This window comes from Onychostoma macrolepis, chromosome 07 (assembly GCF_012432095.1).
Source record: "Onychostoma macrolepis isolate SWU-2019 chromosome 07, ASM1243209v1, whole genome shotgun sequence".
In the NCBI taxonomy this organism is placed as follows: Eukaryota; Metazoa; Chordata; class Actinopteri; order Cypriniformes; family Cyprinidae; genus Onychostoma; species Onychostoma macrolepis.
Window position 1 is genome coordinate 38,574,838 of NC_081161.1, and position 13,364 is coordinate 38,588,201.

Genomic DNA, 13,364 nt, shown 5'->3' on the forward strand with positions numbered 1-13,364 from the left:
ATATTTTCTATAGTATTTGAGTAATGGATCTCATGGTTCATAGTCCACACGTCAAACGAACGCACGCGTACCCTTATGCGTCAGCGGCACACATATTGTTGAAGTGTGAAAAGTGGGCGAGGTTTTCAGAGGAGTGGAGGCACTCATTTGTTAAACTTTTACGCGAGACAAAGGAGGAGTAATTTTCTATTTTTAGCTTCGATGTAACCACACCGCATTGAGCATCCAAGCATCATCCCCCGGAGTAGCTACCATTTTTTTCAACAGAGAAGCACTGAATTAAATATAGCATCTTTATGAATAATATTTATTATTGGGAAGAATAACTTGCATGAATAACTTGAAGACACACACATTGCAATACATAGAATAACAGATAATATAGCCAATAGGCTATTTAAGTCGATTCATATATACTGAGCTGTTAAAGATTAGGCTACATAATAACGGCTTTTGATTAAAGTTATTATAAAGTGCCCAACCAGTTAAGCAAGAAATATAATAAGGCCGGTATACGTTGTTACTCAATCTTCGGCCGCTCAGTTCCTCAGTCTTGATATCACTCTATACATGCACGCTGCTGCAGTGACCATCATAAATCTGCGGCCGCCTGTGATAAGCCTCTATACGGCTGGATTAGCTCTTCGCTCTGGGTTTAATTGCTTTGTCAACAGAGAATAATTGTAATTGATTTCTGCTTGTCTTTCCGTGTCACCTTTATACGTTCTCTTTAAAGCGCGTTAAAGAGAAACACGGTAGGCTACGCCTTGAGTAGAGAGAGCCAACAAAAATATGCAGTCTTTCAGTGGTCTACAACCAGCTAACCATTTACCTAACGAACAATTCAGTTTCTCAGGCTGTTTATTACAGTTTCAAACTTGGAATTGTCTTAACATTTTTGTATTTGGGCATTTTCCGAACTTCTTTTTGCTTTGCTAAAAATGGCACAATGGGTCTGATAAGGAATAAATTACGTTGAAACAAAGCAGGCTAGTTCTCTCCACTTTCTTTCACCCTATAATTAATTGCATAAGATAAGATTGTGCATCAGCCGATGGTCATTTGTCTTGTTAGTATTTGTTGTTAAAACAGCACAAAACGTGCCCGTAAGAAATTGATATTAAAGGGCCTTAAACGAAATCGTGTTTCTACAACGGTTATCACTTTCTCTTCTGTGGACATTTTTAAAATTTAACGCAACTGTGTTAATAAAAGATAGTTTCATATTAACATGATTGATTTTTTTTTTAAAGACCTATGTCAGTCTTGCACACCTACTCTATTCGTGCACGTGCACTTAAATGGCAAGACCGCAAGTGTGGATACTGGAACATCTAGTACATCAGTGTCATCTGAGGCAAAATTATCACGTCTCTTAATAACAACATAAAAAACCCCCCAGCATTTTTGGTCTCAGACCAAATTACACTCGAATGAAGAAGTCATGCCAAACATATTGACTAGTGGATAAGCAGTCGATTTGTTATGCCTATATTATCAGCTTTTTCCACACAAAAGCAGTTTATTTAGCGTGAGGCATCACTGACTGCCATTCAAACAACAAGCTTTTGTTTATCTTCCGGGAGGCCGCCAAGTGCACGTTTTGAGCTAATTAAGCTAATATTTGAGGCTCCCCCTAGTGGACAGGTTCCGTTCTTACACGACTCCCTGAAAACTTTCTTCTGATTGGACAATTGTGGCATTCAGGTGATATTTCTTTATGACAGCTGTCAATGTAACTGAGTGCGTAAAGGCAACCAATCTTGTACAATATTGTCGTAATTCATTTGTTTATCATCACTATGTGAATGCTGGGTCTTCAATGTTTCGACGCAAAGTTGCTAGACTTACGTATGCAAATGAGGCCATTGCGTGAAAAGAACTTAACCTCTAATCTTTGTGAAACAAAAAAGAACATTTATGGTAAATATAATACCTTTTTTATATAAAAGAAGACAGAAACGGAGTACTTCGATTTCATGGTAGCTTTTACTTTATTCACTCAAATAGGAAATGAGATTTCTTCCACTGCTTTACATGAAGAGTCAAAGAGGCCCAAATACATGGGCATTAAGAGATTTAAAACAAAGACTGACTTTCAAGCTGTTGACTCAGTGTATGGTCCTGTTGTTTGTCACAGAGAGAACAACTTTCACTCATGAATGATTGGCATTTGATAGAAAAACTTTTAATAGAATGTTTCAGTTATTAAACACTGCACTGTTCAAACTATGTGTTTTCCCCCTAATAAAACTTCTTCACTGGAGGCTGTAGGTTTGCTTCCGGCCAGCGATGTCAAATGTGATCAGCAGCGCTCTGGGGTCCTTTCTGTTCTTATGCACTGCGATTTGACCTGGAAGTTCCTCTCCTGCACAAGGAAAAATAGAGAGTGGAAAACAGGATTTGACACAGATCAATCTCCATGGTGACATGCCTTCACACCAGCTAGAAATGTAAGATATTTGAGCTTTCCTGGCATGCGTTTACATGCAAGAGTAAATATTCACTTTTTATTACCATATAGCTCAGACACAACTGACACTTTTCTGTCAAAACTCGGAGCTGTGTAATACCAAAAGTGGGAATATCTACTGCCTCTCATTGAACAAAACTAAAACTAGCTGAGAAGAGAAAGATGCGATTAAAAAGCTGAGAGTGAATCAGGGGAGGATGACATGCAGCTTGGCTCCAGATGGCAGAGAAAGCTGCTTCTCGCTACAGTACAACTACAGTAGGAATACAGGCGGCACGGTTTATCTGGAAGGCCTGAAGACAATGACGATGATTACACCAGATAATCACTTTGATTAACTTCACGTTTCACTGCCAGACGTAAATGAATGTTTACCCATTTGGCAAACAAGCCCTCCACCCCCCATCATTTCTTTCTTTGCTGCAGGTTACATGAGATAAAAATATGCTGACTGCAGCATTTTGACGTGAGGAGATGGGGAGAAGTCAGATGTGACCGTCACAGTGCGCTGCAACTGTCACAGTGGTTTTCTTGAACCTTTTACTGCCAAAAGAGAACATTAAAAATTTATTCTTTCATAATTCACTTTTCCTTAACCCAAAAAAGTTATTTTTGGATGCAAGTACAAGACTGCTGAGGCCTGTTCACACCAAGGACGAAAACTATAAAGTTTAAGTAATCATTCCAATTCTATGAGAATAGGGAAGTCTATACCACAACTATAATGATAACACTACAGAGGAATATATGGAAGCTTCAGGATGCACTTACAAGGTTAGGGACCAAGAAAGGTTTTTAGCACTGGTCTATAATAGAGAATATTTATATAGATCAGTGGTTCTTATACAGAACCAGTTCTGTTTTCTGAAAAATACCAGAACTGTGCAAAATTCATAACTTTTGGTTCAAAAAAGTTTCTGGTGCAACGCCTTAGCAAAGCACTGGGAGCATTACCAGAAGTATCAGAAGTCAGAAAGAACTTAGCACTGTATGTTTGCACATACAAGGAATTTGTTTTGGTGTCACAAGCTTTCAGTACACAGAGACAACAACACACAGATAATAAAAAATAAGATGTGAATAAAATACACATGTATAAATAAACCAAAAAAAAAAAAAAAAAAAAATTTTTTTTGCAGTGATAATGGAATTGACTGAATTTCCTTAATTTGAATAGAAATGGAATAGTTTAATAGTTCATGGAATTGGAATTGAAATCATTAGGCAGAACCAGAACTGTAAAATTTTTACAATTCCCAACCCTACGTGCTTATAATACACAGAACATTATTTATGTGAATACACATTTATGTGAATGCTAATATAGTTATCGTTATCATTCTTGGTGTAAACGGGCCTTTAGAAACTGCTTGGCAAACAAGTCATGCACTAATGTGTCAGGAATAGAAATCATCAAAAGGTTTGTTCAATAGCAAAAAAGCACAAATAAAAAGCTGAATCATAATTTTTATTTATTTTTTTGTAAAACAATTGATCTAGCAAGAAATCCTTTAATTAAAATCAACTGTGCAGTGAAAACTTGACAGATCGCATATTGCCTACCAAAAGTAAAAAGCATGCACAGTGGGTTTTCTCTTGACCAGTATGAGCACAAATGATAGAAAGATCTATTAAACTTCAGCACCCTGCAGAAAATGGCTGTGTGCATCACACTGGTGTGTGTCTGCACTTCATAACAAACACTTGCCCAGTTACTGCCAATGGGCTTTGATACACAGAGGTCTGTAGAGAGAACCAAGAGACAGAGAGTCCAATTACTTGACCCTACAATTCCTGGTTAAATCTCAGAGTAAAGCAGTATGGGATGTAGTTACTGCAAGATTTTATTCGGAGTCTACAGAGGCGAGAAAAAGATTGGCGATCTGTGAGAAAGAAGGTGTTGGTGCGCGTTAATTAAATGAAGGAGACAAGGCTGCTTCTAGAGCCGTCATACATCACCGTGCCATTTGCATTAAACATGCCTATGCAACCAAGGGTGACGGAGGCTGAAACGAGAAACGAACGAGACAACGTAAAACATCTTGATGTATTCCTTGATAATGTGACTGCTAATCAACGAGCTGGTGTGTAAATGCACAGAACAAGTGTCATAGTCTACGCAAATATTAATTTAAAGGAATTGTTCAACCAAAAATGAAACTGCTGAACATTTGCTCACCCTCAGGCCATCCAAGATGTAGATGAGTTTTATTTCCTCTGAAGTGAATGGGTGCCATCAGAATGAGAGTCCAAACAGCTGATAAATACATCACAATGATCCACACCACTCCAGTCCATTAATTAATATCTTGTGTAGCAAAAATCTGCACATTTATAATAACATTTTTAGCTTAAACTGTTACTAGTCTGCTATCCATAATATTGCAATTTCTCTAGTGAGAAATTCATCTAGTCTGAATCAGAAGAGAAATGTGCACAAATCAAGCACTGTTTACAAGAAAGAACTCTCATTGGGCTCTCATTCTGACGGCACCCATTCACTGCAGAGCAAATTGGTGAGCAAGTGATGTAATGATAAATTTCTTCTGCACAACACAAATTGTTTTTGTCCATATAATGAAAGTCAGTGGGGTCCAAAACAACATTGGACCTTAAAGAAAAAAAGAAAAACAGATTTGGAGTTAAATGATGATAGAATTCTCATTTTTGGGTGAACTACTTAACCCTTTAAAAAGACATTACTAAGCAGCAAGCAGTTTTCAGGGAAAAAAAGCCTTCCCAAACACTGCAGCACAAGATACAAAAGCTGCATTATAAAACTTCTCGCTTGCTCTAAAGCGCATAACCTCATAAATCTGCGGCCCCTGTAAAGGAGATGCATAAAACAGGCCTTCGGAATCACTAGCTCACCACAGTGCCCCGTCTATCAAATAATCGCACCTCCCCCTAAAGGAACCTTGCTCTGACACCTCAAGGACCTTTTCACACTGCACACGGACTGCACTTCCTATGAGTTTAAACTACTTTAAAGTACTACTCAAAGCATTGCATGGTTGATTCAATAAGCAGCCTTGTTCTTCAAGTCTATTACCAATACATCGGCTTTTGAACACTTATTTGGAGAGCAGACGTGACGTGCAGTACACTTTCTACACTCAAAATGTCCCAAGAACACTCAACACAGGGTGACCTCTTTTATTCGAGCTCAAAGGTTGGTTCTGCATGACAAATGAAGCTTTTCAAGGAAATGTTCTCATCTTTTCCTTTTAATGATCGGCAAAACCAACTAAATCATGACAAATGAAGGATGCTTTAATTGATGCGACAGCATCTGAAGGCGTTTCTGAGGGCGTTTTGCATTTCCGTTGAATACTCTACCTCCCCTCTCATCACACTGCTGAAAAGTAATTACTAAACTAACACAAACAGGAGAAGAATCCACGCAACCTGAGCGTGAGCTGACAGGAATGCATTTTTCTTTGACAATCATTTTTCTCTCGATTTCTTTTATGCAAATGACAGCTTGGCGATATACAACACAAAACACATTACTGTTATTGTTTGTAAAAGAAATCCAATTTAAATTCACAAGTTACAAATCACGTATTAAGTAAAGTGAGAAGAATGTCAAATGTAATTCCTAATATTATTTGAAAAGATTCCTATTTTTGTGAGATACATTACAGGAAAGTGTGGTTCTTATCTTTTCATTTTAATCAATAAAAATGAATCATGACATACTAAGTTTCAGTTATTTTTCAAGGTGCCAAATTAAGTTAAAAAAGAACTTTTAGATGTGTTTCAAGTTTTGCATCATCTGTGAACGACTCCTTACTCATGCTCACAGTAAGTGCGGCTTTGGTAGGTCATGATTAAATGCATAATTTTTTTTATAATAACTGTACTCAATCAATAAGATAAACTGACATCACTACTTTAACACATAAATGCGACTGAAAAATGAGTATAGACTGAACAAAGGAAATTACTAATTTCACAAAAAGAAAAGACATAAATAGGTACCAGAGCAGCCAAAAAAGTACTGTGGTAATACTATTGTACAGTGATAAATACACTTTATTTTTACTCACCATATCGCATTTATTTTTACTAACAAGGCTGTAATATTATGAAATATAATTATCATTTAAAATAACTTTTCTATTTTTACTCTCTCACACACACACACACACACATATAAATATAATAAAAAAATTTTTTTTTAATATATATATATGAATTTTCAGCAGGTGAATTTGCTGTTTTGTATTACCGATTTGATGCTTAAGAAACATTTCTTAATAGAAATGTTTAAAACAATTGTGCTGCTAATATTTTTTTTTTTTTTTTTGTGGAAGCCGATATAATTTATTTCAGTATTCTTTGATGAATACTTTCCATCAACCTAATGTATTTTCTGAATAAAAGTATTATTTAAAAAAAATGACCCCAAACATCAGTAACAGCAGTAATGTACCATGGTACTGAATGATGACAAAATACCATTTTATAATTTTAAATGTCATTCTTATAGGATGTTAAACAAATCTATACATACTCTATAGTATAATCATGGTACATGCCCAAAAACCCCCAGAAAACAGAAAACGAAAACTCTAAACCCATATGGTGCCAATCCAGAGGCAATAGGCCATTCACAGAGCTAGGTGAGTGTGCATGTGAGCAAAATATGAACTATAAATAACTTAATCAAGGTTAGTCACTATAAATCACCAGTGTGAGGAACAATGTTTATAGATTTGGCATTTTTTGGAGCTACTGCAAAATGGTCAAATATGCCATACAATATAATCACAAAACTGTGCCTTCTGATTACAATCTGACGCTGGTATCAGCAATGCAGAAGTAGTGCTAGCAGACCTTCAAGTGGACAGCACTCTTATCATTGAACGGCTCCTGCAGGGACTGTCCGTGGTAATGCCCGTGGACAGCTACAGTTAGGCCATAGTCATTTATAATAGTGTGCTGTATCAGAGAAACTGGCTAAAGCACCTTCATCCATCTGCGCATCAGATGACATTTCTCCGATTCCCATTATGATAAGACACACTTCATCTGTTAGCACAGCCGGGACGCTGTCTCGCCATCTACGGACATACAGAGCCTTGATCTAATTGTAGATGGTCTGCATTACTCTTATACCTAAACATGAGGCAATATGATTTTTATTTCTGATTCACTTCCCTCTCATCATTTATATGGTTTTCTTCCCATTATTTGCTTCTTTTAAACAATAGAGGGCTGATATGCTTGCAACTTTGCATTAGCCAGTTAAAAATAAATAATATAAAGATAAATCAATATTAAAATAAAATGACACAGAAATGTATAAACATATAAATGAATCAGTTTCTGGCTGATATTAATGATGCCGTTTCACGGTGTTTTTACACTTGAATCCTCTTTAAAAGAATCAAAAGCACTACTACAATTATTATATTTGTATTATTTGTCAACTAATATATCCATAGCACCATTACAATTACATTAATGTTATTGTTAATAAGTGACATAACTAAAAGCAAAAGCCTTTTAAAAGTTATATATATATATATATATATATATATAAAAATGCATTTGTTTTTGTGTAAGTTTGCTTATTTACATGATTCTAAACCGTTGTTAATTAAAAAAGTTTAATTATTTCAGTTTAATTTTCTAATATTTAATCTTCAGTGGTGACGGTAATTGTCATATAACAACAAAATAAATCTCTTATGTGTTTGTGTTGTTAAATACTTTGTAAGCATATTTAAAAATGGGTTAATTGGTAAAAATCCTTAGGGCTCACAAGAAATCAATGGATTATTGGTTCTGTGTGAAAGTACCATGTAATCAGATCACATACAACCTCAACTGGCCATATGATTTTGTGTTAGAACAACATAAAACATAGGGATCACAAAAACAATGCCCCTAAATAAATCGGTCTACAAACCTGATGTGTTGTGTCATCTCGAATCCCTGTTGGAATGATTCTCAAGACACAATATATATCATCATATATATTTATCAACAGAAAGAACAAACTGCATGGTTTATGTGGACGGGCTCTAGAACTGCTCAATCATATGTCTATCTCTCAATGACTGACGGATAACCTGTGTCACCGTCTAAGAATCAACTGTCAGAGTAAAGAAAGATAAGATACACCTCCCTGTGACACACATCTTTTTTGTGTTTTAAAGAAAGGTGATGGCTGCATATGTACTTGCCAGATCTCATCACAGTTTAAAGACAGACACAAGTACATGCAAACACTGGTGTGAAGACAGTTAAAACTAATAGGAATCATGTGTGAACAGGGTACAAACCGGTTTTGACAGGGATGGGGCTTTCTAGTAAAAACACCGTCTGTTTCCAGTGAGTTTTAGTGCAGTCTGGAGCAGTGGAGAACATGACCTAAAATTAAAACACAGCTGTATTAAAAACCAGTTTATGTTAAGATAAACAGGAAAATGATCTTGCCCTGCTTGACTTATATTAAAAAGTGACTAATAAGAAAGACAACCGATTGATTCTGTAAGTGAATAAGTGGAAATACTCAGTTTTGGTGTCAAACTTGATGATTAAAGACGATTCATGCAAATAAATATTTACAAATAATATTTGGATAGGTTTTGTTTTTTAACTAAAAGTCAAAGGAGCTGTTTTATTCTACATAAGGTGGGTCGCCCTGTCATGGTAAATGCCCATGATGAGATCACATGACCAAACAATACTCACTTCATCCCAGTAACCCCCTAATAATCTGACACTTTTGGTTGCAGAATAAATCAGCTATGGGTGATAAACATGAAGCCTTTCTGAAAGGCACCACTAATTAAAAATGCTTGCTTTTGTGTGATGTTGCATCTATATGAAAGCTTATTTTTGCCATGGAATAAAGAATAAAAAAGGTAATTGTGACTTTTTATTTGACAAATCTGACTTTTTTTTCCTAGCTATTCTAAATTATATCTATAATATATCTAAAAAAAAAAAAAACTGCAAGATATATAAACTCAAAATTGTGTGATATTAAGTAAAAATTGTAAGACAAACTCCCAATATTGAAAAAAATGTCGGAATTGTCAGAATCACAATTACCTTTTTTGTTTTTATTTTTTTATTCTGTGGTAGAAACAAATAAAACAGAATACGAGACATTTAGTTCTATGAAGAAAATCAAAATTGCGAGATGCAAACTCAAAAAAGTCTGTATGGTGAAATCTAAACTCGCAACTGAGAAAAGAGTCAGAATTTTGAGATCAAAGTCGAAATTAACTTTTTTTATATATATGAATTGCAAGATGTAAAGTCAGAATTCTGAGAAAAAAAAACATCTGAATGCGAGATGTAAATTCGCAGGTATGACTTTATAACTTGCAATTGTGAGATAAAACTTGAAAATTGTGGGATATTAAGTCAGAATCATAAGATATAAACTCACAAGTGTGAGAAAAAGTCAGAACTTTATTTTTTATACCGGAATAACGGAAATAAGCTTCCATACATCCAGGCCGATAGGTGGCAGTATAAATTTCAATGAAAAAAATTGTGCGCAAATTATTTCATTACAAATTCATTACGAGGTGACAACAGAGACTGAATTTAGGGAAACTAGAGAGAAGTGTGAAGACAGAAAATGGGCCAAAATTAAATTTCCCAGGTCAGAAAACAAAACAATTGCTCCTTTAAACTGAATGAAGCCAAATCAAACATAATTGCTGTGGTTATCCACCAGATCATTAACACAAACTCGGATGCTGCAGGTTAAACACGGTGTCCAAACATCAAAAACAGGACAAAAGATACAAGACCCCTCTACATCCTCCTGCTTAAACTCCCATTATCAGAACCCAGCGCACGATCACCCTCCCAGTGCCTGATGGGTTTAGCTTATTTCATTGCCTGTTCCAGTTGGCCACTGGAGGAAGGCAAATGCTTATTTCAGCATTTAGGTATGAGAGGTTGGCGATTGCATTACGATTGCCTCGGGCCTAAAAGACGGCAAGGCGTGACCACAATTGCTCGCTGTTAAACAGCACAGCACTATTGCTTACCTTGTTTCCGCAGCTCTTGTCGAAGAAAATGTCAAAATAGCCCACGATGGCCTGGAATGAAATATGAGAGAGAGGTTACAACATGACATTTTCGTAAACGCTCACACATGTTCAGGCCAGCAGGAAGTAATTAGCAAAACAGGGTAAAAACAGACATGCTGACAAGTAATTTAAAAAAAGCACAGTCTTGTGGAAATGCAAGATAATCTTTTTATTTAATATAGTCTAGTGATGAATAATAATCCTTTTTTTGTTTGTTTTCTGTGTTAATACACACGGTGTGTAAAATACCCAATATTATGGAAATGAAAACTACCCTTTTTTGTCCCAACCTGCCCCCAATGACAGTGGAGCAACTCTATCAATCTCAGGAGCATACTTGTAGTGGCAATGATGCAGAACTAATAGCTTTTAATCCTGACGCAGCTGACAACACGAGGGTCTGCTCGCTCACACAAAGAGTGCAATCAATGAGAAGAGAAAGAGAGAGAAAATACACTGATAAAGAGAAAACGGGGCATAAAGAGAGAGGTAAGCAAGACAACAATGGAAAAAAAAAAAAAGAGTGGGAAGAAAAAGAAAATGAGGTGACTAAAGTTTAAGCAAGATGTTTACTGGAGCTGCTCTTTTCTTTAACCAAATCTGGAGTATTTTCAACTTTAATTAAAATTAAATTAAATGTAAAAAATCTGGCACACCTTACAAATGTACAAAATACCTTAAAATAACTTGCATCATTTTAAACCTGCTTTATTAAATTAATTCAAATCATAAACTAACTTTCTGTTCCAGGCTGCTTTTAGTGAATCTGAATATGACAAACAGACTTCGAAAAACAGAGCAGAAATAGAGATGTAAGCATGGCAATGGCACAGTGAAAAGGGAAACACTTGAAATGATGTTTAAAAAGAGAGAGAAGAAAAAGTAGCAGTGATTACATTTTAAATAAGATGCTTTTTCCTTTCTTTAACTAACTACACTCGGAGCAGCATTTTCTGTTTTCCCTCTTTTGAAATTAAATATTGTTTATAAAGCATCCTTGTGCCTAAAATAAGATTTTAAAATAAAATAAATACTATAAAATAAAATAAATGCTGCACACAACTTACAAAATACCTTAAAACTTTTGAACCATACATTATTTTAGTTACTTTAGTTATTTTTAGATAAACTTTCTGTCCAATTCACTATTTATAGGAAAGGACAGTTGAGATCTAGAGATGTTAACAATATAAAATAAAATAAAACAGCCATTTAAAAATCTACCCACAACGTACAAATTTACAAAATATCTTAAAATAACTTGTGAAATCACGCATTATTTTAAAGTTGCTTTATTAAGGTAAATTATATAAATTAACTTTTTGTCCCAGACTGCTTTGGTAGATCAGTGTAGACAGATAATCAGTCATTGAATCAGTATTATTTTACACTCTTAAAAATAAAGGTCCAAAAGGGTTTCATCTGCAGTGATGGCATAGGACCATTTTGGGTTCCCCAGAGAACCATTTTTAAATTTTTTCATTTTTGTTTTTTACTATAAAGAACCTAGTGTGCAATAGAAAGATTCCATGGATGTTAAAGGATCTGCATGGAACCACAGATGCCAATAAAGAGCCTTTATTCTTAAGAGTGTATAAAAATCTAACACAATTCTCAAATCCAAGCAAATCACTTTTTATCGGAAATGACAGTTAAGATCAAGAGACATCACTGAGGGTGTGATAGAAAAAAAAAAGTCAGGTCAGTGTAATTATGGATTGTAATGAACATTATCAGACATTATGTGGCGCAATAATTACCAAATCAGGGCTAATTGCTTATTGAATGCGTTAGGAAGAGAGGATTTGCGAGTCATTTGGCACGCCAGAGATGAACTTTGTCGTCGCTGATGACAACAGCTCATAAATATGATTGATTGGGGACAAACATTTCGTAACTTTCTCTTTTGATGACTCACGTTGTTTCCAAGTACAATATTTCCCATATGCAACTGTTCACAATCAGCAAAACACAGTAAGGGGTCATTTATATTTCTACAGTATTTATCATGAAATGTGTAAATTGAGGAGGATTTCCCTGAATGAAAGGCTGAGCTGGGTCACGGCACACACCTTCTCACAGATGGACACACACACACACACACACACACACACACACACACAGAGAAAACAGAGCACAGTCACCCTGTGAACTCCCAGGGGACACTGCAGTGATAATGTGAGCCATTCTGCCTGAAGTATCCTAGGGACCTTGTGGGGAGAAATACAGCTCTGGCTTAATGCCTATGTCTCTCTCTCCCTCCCCTACAAACCAGAGCAGAACACCCAACTATTAATCCTCCTCTTCTTCTGTTAAAATAGCTTTAAGAGGACAAAGCCACAGCAACATAATCAAGGGTTTAGCACCAAGTCCACAAACAACTTCTGTTCTGTGTGATTCATTCATATGGGCTTATTTTAGGCACTATTAAAAACAGTATTAAAAACAGAATTGCAAAATACTGTAAGTTAACATTTAATTGTTTATATTTATAGATTAGTAAATTAAAATTTTATATGTATATACAGTCATTTTTGTAACATTTACTATAATAATTACAATCAATTATATTACTAAGATGGTCATATTTTAATATAACCAATAGGCCTATATATTTTAACATGCTTTCTCAAATACATTTTACTGTCAATTACAGTATTCCTGTAATTGTCTAAAAAATGTTTTTTCCTTATTTTGAGTCATTTATTTCAAACTAAAATTTCTGCATCTCCAAACCGCTTTCCTTTAAACGGGTTCATCCTTTTTGTCAGCGTAAATTGCCCAGAAATGTCAACAAAAACCGAGACCCGACAAAAAAGGAC

The 13,364-nt window shown here is 35.4% G+C and overlaps 1 protein-coding gene across 2 annotated transcripts in view; it reads right to left on the minus strand.

Moving 5' to 3' along the window:
* Positions 1-1,977: 1,977 nt before the first annotated feature.
* The window catches only part of prmt3 (protein arginine methyltransferase 3), a 49,696-nt gene continuing 38,309 nt past the window's right edge, over positions 1,978-13,364 (minus strand). For both annotated transcript variants that reach the window (XM_058782806.1, XM_058782805.1), the window contains exons 14-16: positions 10,501-10,551; positions 8,770-8,857; positions 1,978-2,368 (exon numbers count right to left, since the gene is read on the minus strand). In XM_058782806.1, the coding sequence (XP_058638789.1) occupies positions 2,259-2,368; positions 8,770-8,857; positions 10,501-10,551 (249 nt within the window). In that variant the 3' untranslated portion in view covers positions 1,978-2,258. The remainder of the gene's footprint in view (positions 2,369-8,769; positions 8,858-10,500; positions 10,552-13,364) is intronic.